The sequence below is a fragment of the Macaca nemestrina genome, chromosome 7 (genome assembly GCF_043159975.1).
Source record: "Macaca nemestrina isolate mMacNem1 chromosome 7, mMacNem.hap1, whole genome shotgun sequence".
Lineage (NCBI taxonomy): Eukaryota > Metazoa > Chordata > Mammalia > Primates > Cercopithecidae > Macaca > Macaca nemestrina.
This window is the reverse complement of record NC_092131.1, coordinates 158,695,390-158,717,710: the sequence shown is the minus strand read 5'-3', so window position 1 is coordinate 158,717,710 and position 22,321 is coordinate 158,695,390. Positions and strand designations below refer to the sequence as shown.

General features: G+C 41.9%; 2 protein-coding genes across 6 annotated transcripts in view; one reads left to right on the top strand and one right to left on the bottom strand.

Moving 5' to 3' along the window:
- Positions 1-4,121: 4,121 nt before the first annotated feature.
- On the bottom strand, positions 4,122-6,911 carry LOC105491421 (leucine carboxyl methyltransferase 2). Its single transcript, XM_011757830.2, has one exon. It carries the CDS (start codon positions 6,791-6,793, stop codon positions 4,676-4,678), a length of 2,118 nt encoding a protein of 705 aa, XP_011756132.2. The 5' UTR covers positions 6,794-6,911; the 3' UTR covers positions 4,122-4,675.
- MAPDA (N6-Methyl-AMP deaminase) overlaps positions 6,905-22,321 on the top strand; it is a 33,212-nt gene continuing 17,795 nt past the window's right edge. For 3 of the 5 annotated variants that reach the window (XM_011757854.3, XM_011757845.3, XM_071067010.1), the window contains exons 1-7: positions 6,905-7,142; positions 11,201-11,426; positions 11,955-12,085; positions 12,893-12,953; positions 16,185-16,272; positions 19,297-19,378; positions 22,172-22,298. In XM_011757854.3, coding sequence (XP_011756156.1) covers positions 11,364-11,426; positions 11,955-12,085; positions 12,893-12,953; positions 16,185-16,272; positions 19,297-19,378; positions 22,172-22,298 — 552 coding nt within the window. In that variant the 5' untranslated portion in view covers positions 6,905-7,142; positions 11,201-11,363. Of the gene's footprint in view, positions 7,143-9,569; positions 9,683-11,200; positions 11,427-11,447; positions 11,802-11,954; positions 12,086-12,892; positions 12,954-16,184; positions 16,273-19,296; positions 19,379-22,171; positions 22,299-22,321 lie in introns of those variants that run through there. The other 2 variants (XM_071067008.1, XM_071067009.1) reach the window with 2 other exon arrangements.

The following is a 22,321-nucleotide window of genomic DNA, read 5'->3' as shown; positions in this document are numbered from 1 at the left end:
AAAAGAGGATGAGGATCAGCTGAAAATTGCAATCAGGGAGAAGCTTCAGGTTTATTCCATAAAGATAGAAATGACACCAGAAACTCTACCACCTTTGCCCGGGTCAGAAAAGTTTAATTTATTTCCAAAGACTCTTAAACTGTGGGTTCTTTAAAATTTTAATGCTTACCACCCCCACCCCACACACATATACAATAATTACAGGAGTTATTGACATCTGTTTGTGCATGATAAGAACTATAGTAATATTCAAATATAATTTATTTGAGTACATGAGTGGACCTCTATCCAACAAGTATTTGTTAAGCATCTACTATATTGGGGATAGAACAGTGAATCAGACACAATTCCTTCCCTCAGTCAAGGAACTGCCCCTTCCCAATCGAGTGCCTTCTATCAATGTCCAAGACAGGTAAGTAAGCAGTCTTGGAACTAAACTGTGGGATGACAGACTCTTGTTTACTTGTAATTATTGACATCCAAAGAAATCTCAGCCTACTCTAAAGCTGATTATAAATTTCATAATTCCTGCTCTACACAGTCTCCTTCTCTCTTTAAACATCAAGTCTAATGTGATTAGTCAAGTTACACGACCTAACTCGCCGGTTTAATGCTATTTTACACTCCCTTATTCATTACTGAAGTTAAAAGGCTTAGTCTTAAAGTCAAACTAGACATTACTGGATGGTCCTTACGATTAAAAACCCACCTAGGCCGGGCATGGTGGCTCATGCCTATAATCTCAGCACCATGGGAGGCCGAGGTGGGCGGATCACTTGAGGTCAGGAGTTGGATACCAGCCTGACCAACATGGTGAAACCCCATCTCTACTACAAATACAAAAAAATTAGCTGGGCGTGGTAGTGCGCACCTGTAATTCCAGCTACTCCAGAAGCTGAGGCAGGAGAATCACTTGAACCCAGGAGGTGGAGGTTGCAGTGAGCCAAGATTGAGCCACTGCACTCCAGACTGGGTGACAGAGCAAGACTCTGTCTCAAAAAAACCAAACCAAACCAAAACAAACAAAAAAATACCCCACCTTATTAACTAGTTCTTTAATTCACCAAAACTCTTCAAAGAGCACAGGCTTCTCTTGCACAGGAAGAAAGCGGTTGGTTCCATTTGGGGCTGTCATACAAGGCTGTTTTCCAGGAGATGTCATGTGGGACAAGTCCCAGGGTAAGCATGGGCTGCTTGGGATTTGGGATCACAAAATACATATGGAATAAGCTAGGACTTCAAGGTCTGAGATCACTGAAAAAGACCAAGAAAATACCTGGGTCCTGGAACATACTGGATACATACCATCTCCCAAAGATCATTAAGAAGACTTAAAGCTCTAGAAAGACAAAAAATGGGTATTCAGTTTTAAAACTCAGAAAGTACAAAAAGAAGCAACAGCACTGGCCTTTGAAGAACATATCCTCCAACAGTTGTTCTTAACCTGTTTTCATGTTCACTATTATGATAAACTATTTTTGAAACCCTGACCCAGAGTGGAGATTCAAACTAAGAAATTATTTTCCTTCCTTAAGTAGTTTATCTGGTCTAGAAGTAACCCCTAAAAGAGGAAGAGACCTGTTTATTAACTCTCATAACTACTCCAGAGCTCCATATCAGAATTTTAGAACAAAAACTTCAAAAGTGAAATGGAGAAGCAAAAATTATTACCCAGCTTTAGTTCTCAATCTGGCTCACATCTCCAACTGTGCAGATTACTGTTAATGAAACTGTGATTCAGCACTAGTTTATACTGAGTGCTGCTCCAAAGGCACAGGGTAAATATTGCTGACAATACTTCTAAGTGCTCTAATGAGTAGAGGTCAAGAGATGAATAATTCCTTAACTGAGCATGATGCTCAGTTAGAGGTGGAGGGCATGCTTAATCTGGTAATCACTTGTAGGAAATGTGGGTAATTTCTCTCCGGAGAATAAGCCCTGTTACTCATAAGGCGCCCTACTGGGCAGTCCTCAAGAGAACAGGCACTACAGAACTCCTCATTTAGGTCTGGCACACGTCCACATTCTCTAGATGACCTCCCTCCTCCCCTCTTTTCCCCACAAAAGCAATGACATAATGGCTGATGGCATGATGTAAGCAGCATCATAGTGGAAGGTGTAACCTGGGCTTTGGAGTTAGATCTAGGTTTGAATTCTGGTATACTCTACTACATAGCTGAGAACCCTCCTTTCATTACAGTGTTGTTATTATCAGAGACAGGGTCTCACTCTGCCACCCAAGCTGGAGTGCAGTGGCATGATCTCGGCTCAACCTCCCAGGCTCAAGTAATCCTTCCCCCTCAGCACCCCTGAGTAGCTGGGACTACAGGCATGCGCCACCATCCCTGGCTAATCTTTGTGTATATGTATATATGTGCGTGTATATATACACACACACACACACACATATATATATATATATTTTTTTTTTTGGTAGAGACAGTTTCACCATATTGGCCAGGCTGGTCGCCAACTCCTGAGCTCAAGCGGTTTGCCAGCCTTGGCCTCTCAAAGTGCTGGGATTAACGTGTGTGCCACTGCACCTGGCCTCATCACAGTGTTCTGCTTTTATCTGCTCCTGAAAGCTGGGGTGTGCTGTAGTAAACTTAGAAACAGGAAATACAGAACAGCCATTTTCTCCTGCTGATCATATTCCCTGCCAATTTTCTACTACCTGGCCCACTGATCGCCTTGCCAGATGCCTTCCCAGCTGTAATAAGCCCTCTTTCCCAGGACTCAGTCATAGCCATAACCAATGTTTTCCCTAGAAATGGCTCTTACAAAGTCTCAGGAAAGCTCAAGTTAGACAACAACTTTTTTTTTCAAGAGACAGGGTCTCACTCTTGTCATCCAGGCGGGAGTGCAGTGGCACAATCACAGCTCATTACCGCCTCAGCCTCCAGAGTACCCGAGACTACAAGCACACACCACCGTGCCCACTTATTATTTTTGTAGAGATGGGGATCTGACTTTGTTGCCCAGACTGGTCTTAAACTCCTGGCTTCAAGTGATCCTTCTGCCTTGGCCTCCCAAAGTGCTGGAATTACAGGCGTGAGCCACCATGCCCAGCCTAGACCACAACCCTTATTCAGCTGGTCTGCCCCGGGGAGCCTTCATCTAACAGAGCCAACATTGTCCTCTCCATACACTTAGGTTTGTGTTTGCTCCTTGGTTTTTATATTAATCACCTTTCACATCCATTTACATGCAAAGCTAATACAAATAAAGGATGCAATTTGTTATCAATGATGATTCATAATAATCATTTAGGCACTTGTAGAATGAAAACTACTAAGGTTTCTAGGACTAAGAGAAGAAATACTAAAGTGATACACTTAGTACCACCAAAGCCACTACATTTTTTGAGGTGTAAATTTCACAAGGTCTGCATAATTTAGATGACAAATTAAGGCTCAAATTTTAAGGACGAATAGCTATTTCATTGATCTCACATGGCTCACTAGGCAACAGATTCCCATTTAAAAGGGGTAATTGAGTTTAATGGGATGCTAACTATACGGGGCTGAGTAGGATTAAGGGAAACCAAGTCAAGATATCCAGTCAGCAGTGTCCAGTAGAAATTTCTGTAACGATGAATTGTATGAATCTACATTGTCTAATACAGTAGCCAAAGCCACACGTAGTTATTAAGCACTTAAAATGTGGCTAATGTGACTAGGCCACTGAATTTATTAATTTGTTTAAATAGTCACATGTTGCCAATAGCTACATTGGACAGTACAGTTCAGGGTCTAGCAAAGAGCCATCACAACTCCTAGGCCTGAAGAGGTGAAGTAAACGAACATTTACTGAAACCTGGGGTGATGCAGAATTAGAACTCTATCTTACAGGAAAGGATTACATGACAGAAGCCGTAGCCTTTGACAGAAGAATGCTGCCACTGCCAACTTGCAAACCAGCAGGGGAGGAATTGTGAATAAATACCAACCCACTCTTCTTCTTGCCCCCGTTCCCCTCTGGTGCCTCTGACTGGTGGAATTCAATCAAAAAGTAAAGAGAGCTCCTTGATATAGTCCATAAAGGTCAGCCTCTTGGAGCACAGAACAGTGAAAGGTGGAGAGTATACCTGGAACAAAACATTATGGCCCGTGCAAAATGAATTGAGGCATCAAACATTTGCTTTATTGGCACTTATAAATCTAAATAAATATGGAACCAATAGCAAAACATTTAAAAAGTATGTTGTTAAAGAAAGTCCTACAAGTGTTTCCTGTTGTTAAAACTATTCAAGTTTTCTGTTGCAATAAACAGGACAATGTTTTAATCAAACTGTGACTGTGTTCATTTCAGGTTTCCTACATGAAGAATTAGGTCAATACTATGCTCCTTTAACTATATTCAACCAAGGATCTGAATGAAACTTTTCCTAAGGTACCATCTCAAATCACAAGGCCTGGGATTGGGACATTTTTTTATTTTACTAAAGACCACTGTAACTCAATGAATAAACTTATATTAGAAAATTAGAGGAAGACCAATACTACTCTCGGACTGCATGGCCACTGTCTTCAGCTGTTTTCTGTAATGATTGTTTGTAGGTATTTTACCAACCTTTTTCACTTTTAGCACTGAATAGTGCTAAGAGGAAAAAAGGATGGGGAAGGGAGGAGTGGCAATATCTGTAGCTACAGGGTCCTATAGCTACAGGGTTGTCCTATTTGTGGAAAACTTTATTGTCTACTTTCGTGGGTCCTGAATATGAGTCCAGTCCTTCCTGCCCAGCACTTAAGGAAGAAAGGTCTAATGTGACTGTATGGGGGTTGAAGTAGGTACCAAAGGAAAAGCAGTTCCCACCACCTCCAAGGAGCAGAAGCTGTTGCTCTTCAGGAAGGAGGATACTCGTATGGTTGTGTAACATTAATGGCCATGGCACATAGGTTGTGTCAATCTCATACTCAGAGCTCAATCCTGTAGTCAAATTGATAACAGTCACTCCAGGAAATGAGGAGGAATGAATCCAGACCCCTCCAACCAGTAACAGCTTTCCATTGAGCACATGAGCTGTGTGGGAGTACCTTGGGGTAATGGGAGGCTGGATATCTATTGACTCCCAGAGGAATCCACAAGAGGTTGGTCTCAGAAAGAGCACAGAGTTCAATGGCTCCTCAGAAGCCCCGAGACCTCCAGCAATAAGGGCTCCCCCTTGCCAAGTGCAGGCACTGTGAGAATGCCGGGCTTCAGGCACTTCTCCCTCCACTGGGATCCTGACCCAAGCCATTGTCTCTACATGTAGGAAATGCCAGTCACTTAGTACAGGTTCCACCACACTTCGACCCCCATACACAAACAAATATTCCTGATTCTGATAGGACACTTCTGTTGTTGAATGCCGCCAACAAGACAAAGTGGAATCGTTCTTTGGGCCGGCCTTTGTTATTGTCACTTTCAGGTCCTGAGTGTTATTATCCTCACTATTACAAAAATGAAGCTGGAGAACCCCTAAGGCTGGACTTACTGGGGACAGTCTCCCTCCCAGAACCAGAACCCGACTCTCTGAGAGTCTTGTCATGGTGTGATAAAGGCGTCCATCCCACTGAACTCCAGTCCCACAATCGCCTATTTGGCTGCCTTTCCATTCCGAGTCACCATCTCTTGAGAGCAAGTGAAACTGGCTCACTCGGCAGTGCCGCCCCTCCTGCTCTCCAAATCCTCCTGCACTGAGAATTACGTCCGGGCTCAAGAGGACAGAGGCGTGGCCGTATCTCTTCAGATTTGGGACCTGGCCCTCGCTACTGACTACACTGGCAGGGAATACCCCCGAAGGCGAAGCAGGATTTAGGCGAGGAAATGCCTCTGAAGATGGAAACACTAGGGTGTGGGAGAGGATGTCTCCCCTAGAAGCTGCCAGAATGAAATAATGGGCGCACTTCAGATGCCACTCCTCAAATTCGTCAAAGGGTTCAATATTTTCCACCCGCCGGCGCTCTTCTGCGGGGAGAAAGCAGCGATAGAATTCATTCATGTCCACGGCACCACAGGCAGTCCAGCCAGCTTGAAGGAAGCGGCGCCGCTGCGCCTCCACGTCAGGAAAGCGCTCCAGGCCATGCAGGGGGGAGTTTAGCTGCCGAAAATGTTGCAGCATGAACTGGCCAAAGGCGTCTTGAGGCCTCATCTGCTCATAGACCACGAAAAGGGCATTAGGAAAACGCTGCGCTGCCCAGGCGATGAGGGCCGCGGCACTCTCCGTCTCGAGGTAGGTCAGCACCGCCTCGGCCAGGAGCAGAGTGGGTGAGGCTGCGTCGAGCCCCGCGGCGCCCAGGGCCTCGTCCACTCGCTGGAGCTGCCGCAGGTCCAGGCCCAGGATGCAGTAGTCTGCGCTCTCAAAGCACAGCTCTGACGCGGGCTCCCCACGCTGGAAAGGCCCGGTTAACGAGCACAGCTCTGGCGTCTCTCCAATCCTCTCTGCTTTGCGCCGCGCCACTTTCGGAAAATCCACCTCCCAGACTGCAGCCCGGGCCAGGCGGCCCGCAGTTTTCAAGCGAAAATAGAGTGAGTCGAAGCCGGCGCCTAGAGACAAGATCTGCGCGCGACGCGCGGCGTGGAGCGCGCCAGTCTGCTCCAAGAAGGCGCGCACGCAGTGCCTCACGGCGCGTGCGCGGATGTAGTAGCCTCGGTGAATGAGCGGTGCGCGGCGCGCCGCGCCCGGAACCAGCAACGCGGCAAAGGGGTCCTGCACGTACCCGCGCGCGGCCAGGGAACGCTTGCTGAGGGCGCTGCTGTCGTTGGTGCTCTGTACCGCGCCTGCCCGACGTTCGCGGTTCCGGGGGCCCATAGCCAGAAAAGATCAGGAATGGCAGTCTGTCACGGTTGTGAGCCTCCCCTTGGTTAGCATAGTACACCCCTCATGCCCCTCGGTAGGGAGAAAAATCACCCATGCTCCTGGACTTCCCCTTCCGCCGGCACTTGTGCGTCACTTCCGGGAAGAGTGCATCTCGCCAACCAGAATTGAGGAGGGTGTAGCCAGAGCTAAGTTCGCTTGCGGCTGACCTTTCTTTGATTGTCCTGCGTTCCGTTTGCCTCAGAAATGAGTGTTAGAGAAGGCGGGTTGTCACGTTTCTACAAGCCTTTCAGTCAGAAGGGAAACCTTGCCTAAGTCCTCGTAGTTGAGAAATCTCTAAGAGGTGAGTCTGTGGGGACTGACGACCTGGCTTCCTTGGACCGCTAAGGAAGGATCTGGTAGGAGCTAAGAAGGGTCGGCACCACGGACCTTCTGTGGGCAAGGATTAGTTAGCTTCCTTGGGTGCTAATAGTTGCTGATTTATTTAATGCTCTCACAGTTGCAAAAGAGAACCCATTTAAATCTGAAGTCACTAAGGCCAGGGTGCAAACTGAAGAAACCGACCTTTACAAATAATCTATAGACACTTAAAAAGAAAACGTCTCCCCACAGATATTAGACTGTTGATTCCCCGTCCTGTGTTAGACTGACAGTGAATAAGCCACTCAGCCTCTCTTTCTCATCACACCCCCTTCTACTTGAAGAATTCTGTGGATTTTAAAGTAGTGTTGAATATGTCCCCAGAAAGGGGAGTCACTGAAGAGAGGGGTAATTGTTCCCTGTGATATGTTCTGAGCTTTGTTTATAAGGAGTAAATCCAGATTGGACTTCAAAATAATCATAAAAAGTTTCTAAATTGGGTGTCTGGGAGTCATCCATAGGAAACCACTTCCAGAGACATTTAGGAAATTTATCATTTGTTCACTGGGATTTGGTGACTGACTGGCTGAAATAGAAAAGGAAATCAGATAACTTTATGGTTAACTACAGATGGTACTGCATAATGGTTAAGAGCATGAGTTTTGGAGTCCAGCAGATTTGGATACTGGAGTCAAGAAAAAGTTTCATATTTTCCAATGTTTTCTTGTGGAATAAAATGAAGTAAGAAAGAAAAGGTTTGGATCAGGATAAAGATTTGGTAATTGAAAAGTGGCATTTAGATTTGGTGTTGAAAGACTCATTAATGACCTTAGGGAGAGCAGTTTCTGTGAGGCAATGAGGGCAGAATCCATGTTTCAGTGACTAGGAGTTAAGTTAAAGGAGGTATCCAGTCTAAATTATTATACTTTCGAGGAGCTTAACTCAGAAGGAAGAAAGGGTCAGGGCAGTGGCTACAGAAGAATGTGGGATAAGAGAGTCTTTTGTTCTGTTTTCAGGTGGAAGCAAGTACTGCACATGCATGTTGGTCCTGTGAGGGACATCAGCCAGTGGAGAGGGAGAGGTTGAAGGAACAGAAAAAGGAGAAGATAACTCACTGCTAGAGTAACTTGGAATAGATAGAAATGGGATCCTGGGCATGTATTAGTTGTGGGGATAGAAGAATGAATCCTTTGTCTGTGACTCCTGATGGGGTAAAAAAAAAAAAAAAAAAAAAAAAAAAGATTATGGATAATCATAAGCTCAGGTGTGAGGTAGGGCAGAGAGAAAAAGAAGGAATTTACACCTGATGCCTTCTGTTTTCTCTGTAAAGTTGGTGGCAGAGTTGTCAGTTTAGTGTAAGGTGGTTAGATCGGATGAAACATTTGAGGAGTTTGAGAATTGCTTCTGCAGGGATTAGAAGAAGGGCTCACTTATGCCTGCTGGATCATTGGATCCTCACCCCTAAAATGAGATTAAGTACTGCTTTGTGAGGTATCTCAGGGTTGATTGAGGGGCAAATAGAAAAAAAAAAAGTTGAAGGACTTTGAAAAATATACAGCACTATAGAAACAAATTTATTTAATGATAAGTTCCTAAAATTTAGATGTTATGTCAAAAATACTGCTTGTTTTGCAAAGACCAGATCAAAAAAGTAATTCAAGAAGAAACAGAATGGAGCAAAATTTGTGATTTGGATGCCTTATGATTTACGGCTGGTGGGGGAGTGTTTAAATCTCAATTTATTCTTATATAAAATGGGGATAATAATACCTCATGGGTTGTTGTGAGGATTTAAACAAAATAACTAAGATACCACAGTGCCTGGCTCATGGTAAGTGCATAATAAACAGTAACAAATGTTTTTATTATTCTGAGTTCCCTTTTGGGGGAGTAGCTGGGAGCGTGAAAAAAGTTCCCTGGGAGACAGGATACTTGCTTCTGGCCCTGCTCTAATATTGATGAAGCATTACTAATGTGGATCTTATCCCAGTGTTTGTTGCCTTCTGTCCCAGACCAAAACCAGTCCAGAAAGGTTGGATTTGACATGGCATGCTATTGTTGGTAGCAGTGTTTTAGGCAAGGAACAAAAAATTTTTTAAATGTGTGAAGATTATGATTGCTTAGTTGCTTTTTAATTTCCGTCGGTTAACTTTGTAGCCAGTGGGTCAGTAATTTTACTCACAGCTAGTTAAAGGTCAGTCTGGAGGATGGTTTGAATGGGGCCCAAATTAAGGTCAGGATCCTGGAGTAAAACTGAAAATCTGGCCCGGCAGAGTGGCTCACTCCTGTAATCCCAGCTCAGGCTGGTGGATCACTTGAGCCCAGGAGTTTGAGACCAGCCTGGGCAACATGGTGAGACCTCATCTCTACAAAAAATTTTTTATATAAAATTAGCCGGGCATTGTGTACCTGCCTGTGGTCCCTGCTACAGAGGAGGCAGAAGTGGGAGGATCGCATGAGTCTGGAAGCTTGAGACTGCAGCAAGCTGTGATCATGACATTGCACTGCAGCCTGGGCAACAAAGTAAGATCCTGTCTCAAAAAAAAAAGTATGTTTTTCTATTTTAATTAGGTCATTTATATTTTTCAGTGGAGATATTAAGTGCCATTGATTAAATAGTCCATCTTTTTCATTTTTTACTATTTATTAAATACTTTCTATGGCATTACTTTGAAATGCCATGTTTATCTCATAGTAAGTAGGCCTTTCTGTGGATTTCTATGGCTATGTTTAGTCCTGTACGGACTACTTTCTTTATTGTACATTTTAATATATTGGTAACTTATTTAACCCCACTCAGTATCAATTTATTGATTTTCAATACAGTAATATTTTGCAAAGTTGTTTCAAGGATTAAGATAATATTATTAAAAGTGCTTGTCACATACCTGGTAGGTTCTGAATACATGGAAACTGTTATTCTTAAATGTCATCATCATTAGTATGCGACAACTCAGAGAGTCAAGGTGGCTACTTTGAAAATCACTGAATTTCGTTTGGAATTTTATCTTCACTTATAAACCACTTTTGGGGGTGAAGGGAAATTATGATTGATTTATCACCTACAGTGTGCTAGGCACTGTGCTAGGTGCTAGAGTGGTAGAATAATTCATAGGACCTGTCCTCAAAGAACTTACAGTCTAGAGAGAGAGAAAGTGTATCAGTGATTGAGAGATCAGTGTGATTAAAAGCTGAGTTAAAGGCAGTGACTGGCTCATATAGGAGCATAGATGAGGGGAATTTAAATTACTTATATTAATCATCACTGCCACTTTGCATTTTTAATCCCATTGTTGTAAATAAAGAAACTGAAGCCATGAAGGTAAGTGAGTAAGGCCACATAGCTTCTGACCTATAGAGCTGGCAAAAGGACAAACCTAGGTCCATCTGATGCCAGCACCTCTGTTCTTCCTTTATGTATTTCGAACAATTCAAAATTTAAAATTTTATTTTTGGCCGGACATGTTGGCTCATGCAGGTAATCCTAGCACTTTGGGAGGCCGAGGTGGGGGATTCACTTGAGGTCAGGAGTTCGAGACCAGCCTGTCTCTACTAAAAATACAAAAATTAGTTAGGTGCGGTGGTGTGCACCTGTAATCCCAGCTACTTGGGAGGCTGAGGCAGGAGAATCGCTTGAACCCGGGAGGCACAGGCTGCAGTGAGCTGAGACCATACCAGTGTACTCCAGCCTGGGTGACAGAGGGAGACTCTGTCTAAAAAAATATATATATATATATATCTCTCTCTCTCTCTCTCTCTCTCCAAAGTAGGCCTTATAAAATTTCGAATTTTGAAGTCATTGTGTAGAAGGTGCCAATAGTTAAGGAATACACTCTACTAAATGTCAGGTTTTAGTACACCTCTTGCAGGCTTGAGGTCTTTTCCTGTTTCTAGTTTATGTTGTTTACTAATTTTTTTCCCACCTTAGACACACTTAAGTTAGTTTTAGAGGGGCTTTTGCCTTTTAAAGAGAAAATTAGCAAAATCCTGTTCCTTTCCTTTTATGTTAACATCTGAAAATATTAACATTTGTTAAAATAGGTGAAGCTGAACCCAGATCTACACATACATCTAATCTTATCAAAATGTGTGAAAGTAAAGCAATCTGAAGGAAATTCAGTACCATGCAGTGTACTGACTGAAATACATCACATTGCTCATACCAAGAATAAGAGTGGAGAACGACCATTTTTTTCCTGCTAAAATGGTGGAGGCAGAAGAGCAACAGCCATGGAAGATGGACTTCTATTCTGAATTGCCAAAAGTGGTGAGAATTCAACTACAGAAATCTTGAGTGGTTGCTAATTGTAATGACTTTTATGTTGCTTCTTTTCATCAAAGTAAATTTTGGCTGGGTACAGTGGCTCATGCCTGAAATTCCAGCACTTTGGGAGGCCAAGGCAGGTGGATCACCCGAGGTCAGGAGTTTGAGACCAGCCTGGCCAACGTGGCAAAACCCCATCTCTACTAAAAATACAGAAATTCGCTGGGCTTGGTGGCATGCCTGAAGTCCCAGCTACTCAGGAGGCTGAGGCAGGAGAATCGCTTGAACCTGAGAGGCGGAGGTTGCAGTGAGCTGAGATCACACCAATGTACTCCAGCCTGGGTGACAGAGTGAGACTCCATCTCAAAAATAGAAAAAGTAAATTTTGTAGCAAAATTTGTAAACTTTGTTATGTAGCTAAATCTGGTAAGCAATTTGCCTAGTGCAAACTACAAAGATCAAGTATCTGGTATGATGCTATGAATCTATTGGATATTTGGTAAGTTTTACTGGTTGTATCTCTTGTCTTAGGAACTTCATGCCCACTTGAATGGATCCATTAGTTCTCATACCATGAAGAAATTAATAGCCCAGAAGCCAGATCTTAAAATCCACGATCAGATGACTGTGATTGACAAAGGAAAGAAAAGAACTTTAGAAGAGTAAGTGTGGGGAGGTTGTGGACATACTCCTTTTTTTCTCTATCAGTATTTTGAGATTGTAAGTAGTATGTAAGAATTCAGATTTTAGTAGTTAACAGAAATGGGGTTGGCATCTGGCATGGAGCAAATATCTTAACATACACATTTTTTTCCAGCTGTTAGACTGTTGACAGTATTTCTAGTGATTTCTGTTGTTTGTGAAGTTATAATGTATTGGGATATGCTTGCCTTTTTTTTTTTTTTTGGAGACAGGATCTCACTTTGTTGCCTAGACTGGAGTGCAGTGGCGTAACTGCAGATCACTGCAGCCTCGACCTCTGGGGCTCAAGCAGTCCTCCCACCTTGGCGTCCCAAGTAACTGGGACCACAGGTGCACGCCACCATGACTGGCTAATGTTTTTTGAATTTTTTTAGAGATGGGGGTCTCCCTATGTTGCCCAGGCTGGTCTCAGATTCCTGGGCTCAAGCTGTCCACTTGCCTTGGCCTCCTAAAGTTCTGGGATTACAGGCATGAGCCATCATACCCAGCCTGGGGTAGTCTTTAGATTTGAAAATATAGGCATATTGAATTTCCCCGTGTCAGGGGTGGGTTGGAGAAGGGGTACTATTATTTCCCACTTAAAAATATCAGTAATGTTTTATTTTCAGTCATTTGATATCTTTCCAGATCAATGTAATTTTTGAAAAATCTATTCTGTTGTTTGTAAATATAAATATATATTTACTATTAGCCTAAAATTTAATTCATTCAGTTAGTGAGTTTCTTTGATGATTAGAATATGTTAAAACTTTTCATTCACGTTGCAGATGTTTCCAGATGTTTCAAACTATTCATCAACTTACTAGTAGCCCTGAAGATATTCTAATGGTAAGACATGAACGAATTTTTAGAATGGTTTAAAAATTATGAAGTAATTTCCTTCCATGACTGCACATGACCTTTCATTTGTGCTCTCATTAAGAGTGATGAAAAATGTCTTCTCTATTAAGGCAACTCTTTTCAAAACCGATGTAAGACATTTGCCTAAGAGCTAGCACAGAAAGACTGTGTTTCTTGTAAAAGATATGAGGAAAGAACCAGGAAGAGCATCTTCTATAGGCTAGAGGACAATATGGAAGAGAAAATTTGGTCCTGTTTTTCATATATAACATACATATATGAAATACTAGACCACAGGTGGAGATATCCTTAATAAAGCATTGTCTGTGTTACATAGGAGACTTACTTCATGGGTGGACATTACAGAGAAGGAAGAAGTTCATGAAGAGCTTAGAGATTAAGTGATTAATCCCTAGGGAAATTGTGCCTTCCCTCTGAGGGCACAAAGGATACCACTGTGTTCTCTTATCTGAAGCTCCATTATACTAGAGTCTGACATGGAAGATTGTCTTCTGTATCGTTGATCTGATTAGGATGGCATTTTAAAATGTTCTCTTTCTAAATGAAGAGAAGCAAAATTGTGTCAGTGATCCTAACCAGTAGAAAAAAAATGCAAAGAAAGTATAACCTGTGTTTCTGGACTGGTAACTTTTGACTGATCAAGCAAAAATTTTCCTCATTGGTAAAGACTGATCTTCATGATAAGTGGTAAGTAAATTAATCACCTTTTAGTTTCGTTCAACAAAAGTTGACTGAGTGTCCACAGTGTTCCAGGCACTGTGGTAAAGTCTTAGAGAGATTGACACAGTTTCTGCCCCTGAGGAATTTATAATTATGTTGGAGAAACAGACAAATAAGCAGATGTTGCAACATAGTGTAGTAAGCTCTGTGTTAGAGACACACGTAAGGATTTATAGGGAACCAAAAGGGCATTCTATAAGCAGCGTCTCAAAAGATACCATTGAACATTGCTAAGAACGTCCACCACAGGGGCTCTGATCTCACTTTGTTGATGAGTGTTGTAGAGCAAAATGATGAAATTTAAATTTTGACAGTTTAATACTCTACGGGTATAATAATGGCATGCTCGTTGCTACATTCATTTCACAATGAAAGTTGAAAATCTTTATTAAATTAGGTGAGAAATAAGATTCTGTGCATTTGACCTAGTGCTATTAGGTGGTTCAGAGGGTGACAGTGGGGTGCCCTATATGATAAATGAAACGTCAATGAGAGTAAACTAAGAGATTGATTGTAAATGTAGAACTGAGTGTGAGGGAGATCACTGAAAACTCCAGTCAAGGTGACCTGGGTATAATCTCAAAGAGAGGATTGGAGTATGGCTGAAAAATGATACTCGTTATTACATGTACCAGACATTATTCTTAGCACTACTTTCAGAAGTAGGTATTTTTATTGTTCCCTTTTTGTAGATGAAAAAATAGACTTAAAGAGGTTAAGTGTAACTTGCTTAAGATCACACACACAGAGTAAGTGGCGCACTATCTGGTCGCAGAGCTCGTGCTCTTTCCCATTTAAGCTTATACAGTCTTAGAGAGGTTTGAGTAAGTAGGAACTTAACTAATTGTGATGTACTTTGCCCGGAAAAAGAATTTGAATAGATACTGTCAGTCCAGCGCATAGGAGAGGAAAGCCCAAAGAGGTGTCCTCAGTACCTACTGCGCTACCTGCCACACATGACAGAAAGGGCTAAATCTGGCAAACGCAGATATGGACCCCAGGGAAATGTTCTTGGATGTGGGTTAGGGATGGTGCTGTAGGCTTCACTGTGGCCTAGATAAATCTTCCTCCCTTTGCTCTTGCTCTATACTTGTTAGTTTTTCATTGTTCATTTGGTTTTACAGGTACCTAGCTACTCAGAAAGAGGGAGCCTTGGATAGTAGTCACTTTAAAGGACTACTATTTCAAACCCTCACTTCTACCCTATTCCTCATTGTCAAACAGGTTTCTGCATTAGTCTCATGTGAGCCGGGGTAGGTGAGTGTGGGTCTGTTCTATTCTGGGGCAATGACAAGATCCAGGTTCCTCAACCTATTAATACAAAGGTGAGGCCACAATTTCGTAGTGTCAGTGACAGCAAGAGGGAGTTCCTGGAGTAGCAGTGCCATGGGGCCAATGCCATGAATGATGGCATGGAGGTTGCAGTATCATGCTCTTTGGTGGAATAGCAGTAGTGTCTTGCTTGGTCCAGGAGTTCCATGGATTTAGAATGCTGATGTATTATCTTTGGCTGTATTCTCAGAATCTGGGTCTTTAGACCTCTTGATGAAACTGAGATACCCATTCCGCTTACATTATAATAAGTTCGTTTTTGTCTTTAGTGGAAAAAGAAAAAAGAAGAGGCCTACAACTTGGATTGCTATCAATTCACCAAGGTAGTGCCATACTGTTAGGCACTGTCTGTACAAACAGCCAGCCCCTCTTGCTTTGCCAGGATGCTGCACTCACATGCCTGTGTGCGTGTAGTCAAAGCAGATTAAGATTAGGATACCAACTGTGAGGACTAATTAGGGCAGTTTGTCACAGCTTCGCCAACCTAGCCTTTTTTTCTTGTAGATTTTTTAGGATTGAAGGCGGAAAGGAAAAACATGACTTTAGGAACTTTTGGATTATTGAGATTTGCAATAAATTGGATACAGTTTTACTCATATTTATCACCTACTTTCTTTGCCCTAAGTAATTCTTGAGAAAATTTAACACTTCCAGAATTTATTGAAAAATGTAACTTATTCCTAAATAACTTGAATAAAAACCTTAAGCCATGACTTCAAATAGCACATCAGTAATACCTAATCATTTTAGCTGTTTATTTCCGTATGTGCATTTCCTAGCAGTCTACACATATAGATGGTTCCAGCTGGTTTTAGTTTCACGCCATTTCTCTATTTTATCATTCTGCTATTGTAAATACTAGGAAATAAATGTTTAAAAGGGGGGAAAGAAACAAAAGGTGTAGCTGATGTGCAGATTGGGATTGAACGTGGGAATGAGGGGTGATGGGAGTGATTGTAAATATTGCAGCCCTGCATAGTCTCCATCAGGGATGTGACAAAGTGGATAATCTCTACCACGTGAGAAACTTCCAACATTTCTTACAAATCAAATTTAATGAATAAAATAAAGCTGTAGCACTTGGCACATTCATTGGGACCCTTACACAAACATTATCAATATTGTGTACGTTATCTTTATTATCAGGTCACAAAAGATGTCATAAAAGAATTTGCAGATGATGGTGTCAAGTACCTGGAACTAAGGAGCACACCCAGAAGAGAAAATGCTACCGGTAGAATTTATACTTCTCAGCAAATGTACTGTCCTTTTCCTATGTGCTTTGATCACTCACACGTTTGTGAGTGGGAATATGAAGCACTAACTTTTACACTATTGTGTTGTTCTGTATTTCATTGAACCTTTAGTCAACAGTCCAAGTCCTCTCTCTGATGTACGTTAATGATGTTCATTTTGTTTGTTTTAGAGACAGGGTCTTGCTGTCTTGCCCAGGCTGGAGTGCAGTGATGCAAACATAGCTCACTGTAACCACAAACTGCTTGGCCCAATGATCACCTCAGCCCCTATAAGTGCTGGGATTGCAGGTGTGAGCCACTGCACCCATCCTGATGTACATTATTAATGAGTGAGTTGTTCTTAAGTAAAAAGTAGTAAAATTCCAGTCAGGCATTATCTGTTTAAGGAAGGAAACAAAGGCCTGCAAGTTTCTTTTGTTCTTCCTTGTTTAGTTGTTTTCACTCTGAGAAAAGGATACCTGCTCCGTATGTTTGCATTGGCACAAGCAGAGGCTGAGTCTTGCTCCCTGCATCACAGGCACTTGTGAGACAATGCCATTGAGTGGATGCAGAATCATGTTTTATGGTAGTTACTAAAATTATTCATTCACTTCTCAGGGAATAGTTTCTTTTTTTTTTTTTTTTTTTGAGACGGAGTCTTGTGCTGTCACCCAGGCTGGAGTGCAGTGGCCGGATCTCAGCTTACTGCAAGCTCCGCCTCCCGGGTTTGCGCCATTCTCCTGCCTCAGCCTCCCGAGTAGGTGGGTCTACAGGCGCCCGCCACCTCGCCCGGCTATTTTTTTGTATTTTTTTAGTAGAGACGGGGTTTCACTGTGTTAGCCAGGATGGTCTCGATCTCCTGACCTCGTGATCCGCCCGTCTCGGCCTCCCAAAGTGCTGGGATTACAGGCTTGAGCCACCGCGCCCGGCCTCAGGGAATAGTTTCTTAGGCCAGGAGCAAGCTGTGATGTGGTAAAACCTCTTTGGATAGAGATGAGATCTGGCTATGGTCTGGAGGAATTTCCTGAGATCCTCCTTCTATAATCAGCATCAGGAGACATTGGGGCCCTCTTAGCACCTTGTTTATGACCCAAAGAGATGTAGGTCATCTTGTTTCCTGATATGTGTAGCTTAGTAATCATTTGGGGGTAAAATTTTTGAAACTATTATTGTAAAGTATAAGTGTTTACGTAAGATAAGGAGAAGGCTCTCTCATCTTGCATTTTTGAACCGTAGAATCGGTTCCACGTTGTACTGGTGAGAGTAGTGAAAGGGAAGGAGAGAAGAGCCAACTCGTAGGGCTCTTTCGATGGAGTTCCAAAAGCAGGATATTAACCTAAATATGCAACAGTAGAGGAATGGTTAAATAAAGGCTAATGGAATATTAGACAACTATTAAAAATACTGGTGAAGACACTTTAATGACATGGGGAAATACTCAGAATCATGTTAAATGACTGAACTGGGTACATATATACCTAGTAGTATCTCCTCTATTTACAGATGTGTATGTGGGCAGAGTGCAATGACTTATGCCTGTAATTCCACCGCTTTGGGAGGCTGAGGCAGGAGAATCACTTGACGCCAGAAGTTCGAGACCAGCCTGGGCAACATCGTGAGACCCTACCTCTGTGGGCTCCAAGGGCTGCAGTGAACCGTGATCATGCCACTGCCCTCCAGCCTGAGCAGCAGAGAGACCTTAAAAAAGGTCTCTTGAAATAAGACATAGAAATAAATGTGTATATGTGTATTTAACAAACAGTAGTTACCTCTCAGTGGTGAGGTTATTTTTATTTATTTATTTATTTATTTTGAGACAGAGTCTTGCTCTGTCACCCAGACTGGAGTGCAGTGGTAGGATCTTGGCTCACTGCAACCTCCGCCTCCCAGGTTCAAGTGATTCTCCTGCATCAGCCTCCCGAGTAGCTGGGATTATAGGCACGTGCCACCACACCTGCTCATTTTCATATTTTTAGTAGAGACAGGATTTCACCATGTTGGCCAGAGTGGTCTCGAACTCCTGACTTCAAGTGATCGGCCTCCCAAGTAAAGACGGGGTTTTGCCATGTTGCCCAAGCTGGTCTCAAACTCCTGGGCTGAAAGTGATACGCCCGCCTTGGCCTCCCAAAGTGCTGGGATTACAGGCATGCCACCACACCCTATTTTTATTTTTATTTTTATTTATAACTTTATGTATTTTACCAGAGACTTTCCACCAAACATAAGCATTTTATAATCTGGGTAAAAGGGTATTTTATTTTTCCCAATGTAGCCTAAAGAAAAAGAAAAAAAGGTATTTGACAGGAGGTTGCTCTGGAGAGTGCCCTTGCAGATCGCCCCAGAGAGCAGAGCGCTCATACTTGGAAGAACATCCTGGTTCCCTGGATGAGAAACACTAAGCCCAAGCAGGATTGAGGGGAAAGGAATCCAAGTTAGGACTTTTTTTCTGGACCAGGAGAGAAAATGTCCCTTTAAAAAATAAAAAAAGCAGGACGGGTGTGGTGGCTCATGCCTGTAATCCCAGCACTTTGGGAGGCCAAGGCGGGCGTATCACTTTCAGCCCAGGAGTTTGAGACCAGCTTGGGCAACATGGCAAAACCCCGTCTTTACTAAAAATCCAAAAACTAGCTGGACGTGGTGGTACACGTCTGTAGTCTCAGCTACTCAGGAGGCTGAGGTCGCAGGATGGCTTGAGCTTGAGAGACAAAGGTTGCAGTGAGCCAAGATTGTACCACTGCACTCCAGCCTGGGTGACAGCCAGACCCTGTCTCAAAAAAAAAAAAAAAAAAAAGTCTTTATTTTTTTCATTTCATTTCTGTAACACTTCATTTTCCCCCAGTTTTATTAAAATATAATTTACTTTTACTCAAATGTACCCATAAGGGCCATATTTTCACTCATCTTTAACCATGCCCTTGTCATAGCATAAAGTGAAAATGTACTTGTTCATATAGGATTGCTGAAGGTGAAGGATGAAATAGTTGATAATCTCTTTACATGTATTTTCTGTGTGTCCTTTCCAGGAATGACTAAAAAGACTTATGTGGAATCTATACTTGAAGGTATAAAACAATCCAAACAAGAAAACTTAGACATTGATGTTAGGTAAGAAGATTGTACCTTAGTAGTTAACATTTACAAAACCAGAATGTTAATTTTTACTGTTTTGATCGTGGGTGTAATGGATTTTTTAGAATTAATCATTCATTGATTTATACAATAGAAAAATAAAATCAAGAACCCTGTTGTTTAAAGTGAGAACACAATTCTGAATTTATTCATAAGGCAATATAATTCTGAGTATTTTTACATGAGTAAAGTATGGTGTTCCTTTGCTGTTAAGCTAAAATGAACTTCTTACTGTGGCCTACAAGGTCCCACATGATCTGGCTGCCTCTGTTAATTCAGCAGCTCATCTAGACCACTCCTCTTCCCTTACCGTGGGCGTGCTGTCTCTTCCTAAAATAAACAAGAAAACTGTCCCCCTTCAGCACCTTTGTTTAGTATTCCCCAGAACACATTTCTACGAGATTCCTGCCCAACTGGCTGGCTGCTTCTCATTATTCAGATCTCAATTTGGCTGTTACTTCCTCAGAGGGGCCTTCCTTTACGACTCTGTCTAAAGTGCCCCACTAATCCTCTAGTCACCCATCTATTTCCTTTATGGCATTATTTGTAACAAGATAAGGAATTATTTTGTGTTAGTTTGTATGTATGCCCACCCGCTAGAGTGTAAGTGTAGTGAAGCCAAGGACCTTGTTTTATGATTCACCACTTTGTTGAGCCCATACTATGTACCTACTTTATGGTAAGTACTAAAGATATACTTGAGTATATCTTTAGTACTTACCATAAAGTAGGTACATAGTATGGGCTCAACAAAGCCCTAAATGAAGAAAGAAAAAAAGCTAGCTGTATAGTTTCAGGTTATAAGACTCTAAAAATTAAGCTTAACTAAACTAATAACCCCAATAAAAAACCAAGCAGAAGAATAGAATGCAGAGAAGAAGACATACAAAGAGCTGGTAAATGTATAGAAATACATAGAAAACTACTAAACTCATTAATCATATATTACAATGCTGTTTCCGTAGGCTAAAAAAAAGTAATAGCAAGTGTTTGTAAAGTTACACACTGCTGGTAAGCATATGTAATTAATAAAACCTCTTTAAATCCTGCACTGGTACACAAGTAAGGGGAGGAAAAAGCCTCTCTAAAGAGCAATGTATGTCAAAATTTATAAAAAAGTTTTTCCCTCTGACCCGGCAATTCTGTGCCAGAAATGCATCCTAGGAAATAGATTGATTTATGCATAAGATTCCTTATTATAATGTTATAACAAAAATTAGAAAATAGCCTAGAATGTCCAGCATTCAGAGGATAATTACATTGTGGTATGTTCACATGATTCATACTATTTTCTAATATTATTTTAATGGCATGGGAAGTTGCTAAGTGAAAAAAAAGATACAGCATTTTATATATTGTTGATCTAAATTTTGTAAATGAATAAATGAACAAATGCTGAAGGAATTTGTGAATAAATAGTAAGCTAATAACTGCTTTAGAAAAATTACAGGGGTTCTCTGGGTATTCAAGAAATATTAACAGGCCAAGCACGGTGACTCATGCCTGTAATCCCAGAACTTTGGGAAGCCAGTGCGGGCAGATCACCTGAGGTCAGGAGTTCAAGACCAGCCTGGGCAACATGGTGAAACCCTATCTCTACTAAAAATACAAAAATTAGCCAGGTGTGGTGGCAGGCACCTGTAATCCCAGCTACTCGGGAGGCTGAGGCAGAATCGCTTGAACCCGGGAGGTGGAGGTTGCAGTGAGCTAAGATCGTGCCATTTCATTCCAGCCTGGGTGAGAAGAATGAAACGCTGTCTCAAAAAAAAATAAAAAAAGAAATATTAGCTGGGTGCGGTGGGTCACGCCTATAATCCCAGCACTTTGGGAGGCCGAGGTGGTGGATCATGAGATCAAAGAGATCAAGACCATCCTGGCCAACATGGTGAAACCCCATCTCTACTAAAAATACAAAAAAGCCAGGCGTGGTGGCAGACGCCTGTAGTCCCAGCTACTTAGGAGGTTGAGGCAGAGGTTGCAGTGAGCCAGTATCAAGCCACTGCACTCCAGCCTGGGCACAGAGCAAGACTCCGTCTCAAAAAAAAAAAAAAAAAAAAAAAAAAAAAAAAGGATTAACAGAGATTCTCTGGGTATTCAAGTCCTATAGAATTCCAGCTAGTATTTGAAGAATGAACTTTTATCAGATATTTGATACATTTTCGAATGAGAATATTTCTAATTTTGTAACCCCTAATGAAATAATGGATCTCAGCCTCATAAGAGCACACCACCACCAGTTTACTCTTACCAAAAAATGGAACCTGATCTGCCTCTAGACTAGATAGGAAATATAAGAAATAGGACAACATGTTAACAACACAGGGATACAATCAACAAAATCCAGACCATGGAAAACTTTGTAGGACAAACAACTTGGTTTCTTCAACAAAGAAGTTACAAGAAAAGCAGGGTGGGAGGTGGGAGGAGAGGAAGGAATGGTTGTAGATTAAGACAGCCTTAGAAGACACATTGACTTACACAAAGTATGGACCTTGTTTGGATCCTGAATCAAACTGAAGAAACAAATACAGGAACAAAAAAACCTCAAAAGACAACTGTAGATCTGAACACTGACTAGATGCTTGATGCTATTCAGGAATTCATGTGTCAGTCCATATGGCAAAGTAAAATGTCAGGTTGTCTACATTCAGTCAGGCTATACTTTTCCTAGTGAGATGTATTACAGAGGCTGCCGTCTCTGTCTGTACCAGAATTGTCTTTTTCATCTGTGTCATATTAGTTTTCAACTCTGTCTTTCTTATGTTAAAGGTATTTGATAGCAGTTGACAGAAGAGGTGGCCCTTTAGTAGCCAAGGAGACTGTAAAACTTGCCGAGGAGTTCTTCCTTTCTACTGAGGGTATAGTTCTTGGCCTTGACCTCAGTGGAGACCCAACTGTAAGTTATTTTTCCTACATATA

Coding starts and splice junctions, on each gene's coding strand:
- LOC105491421 (XM_011757830.2), bottom strand. CDS start 6,793: ATGGGCCCCCGGAACCGCGAACGTCGGGCAGGCGCGGTACAGAGCACC.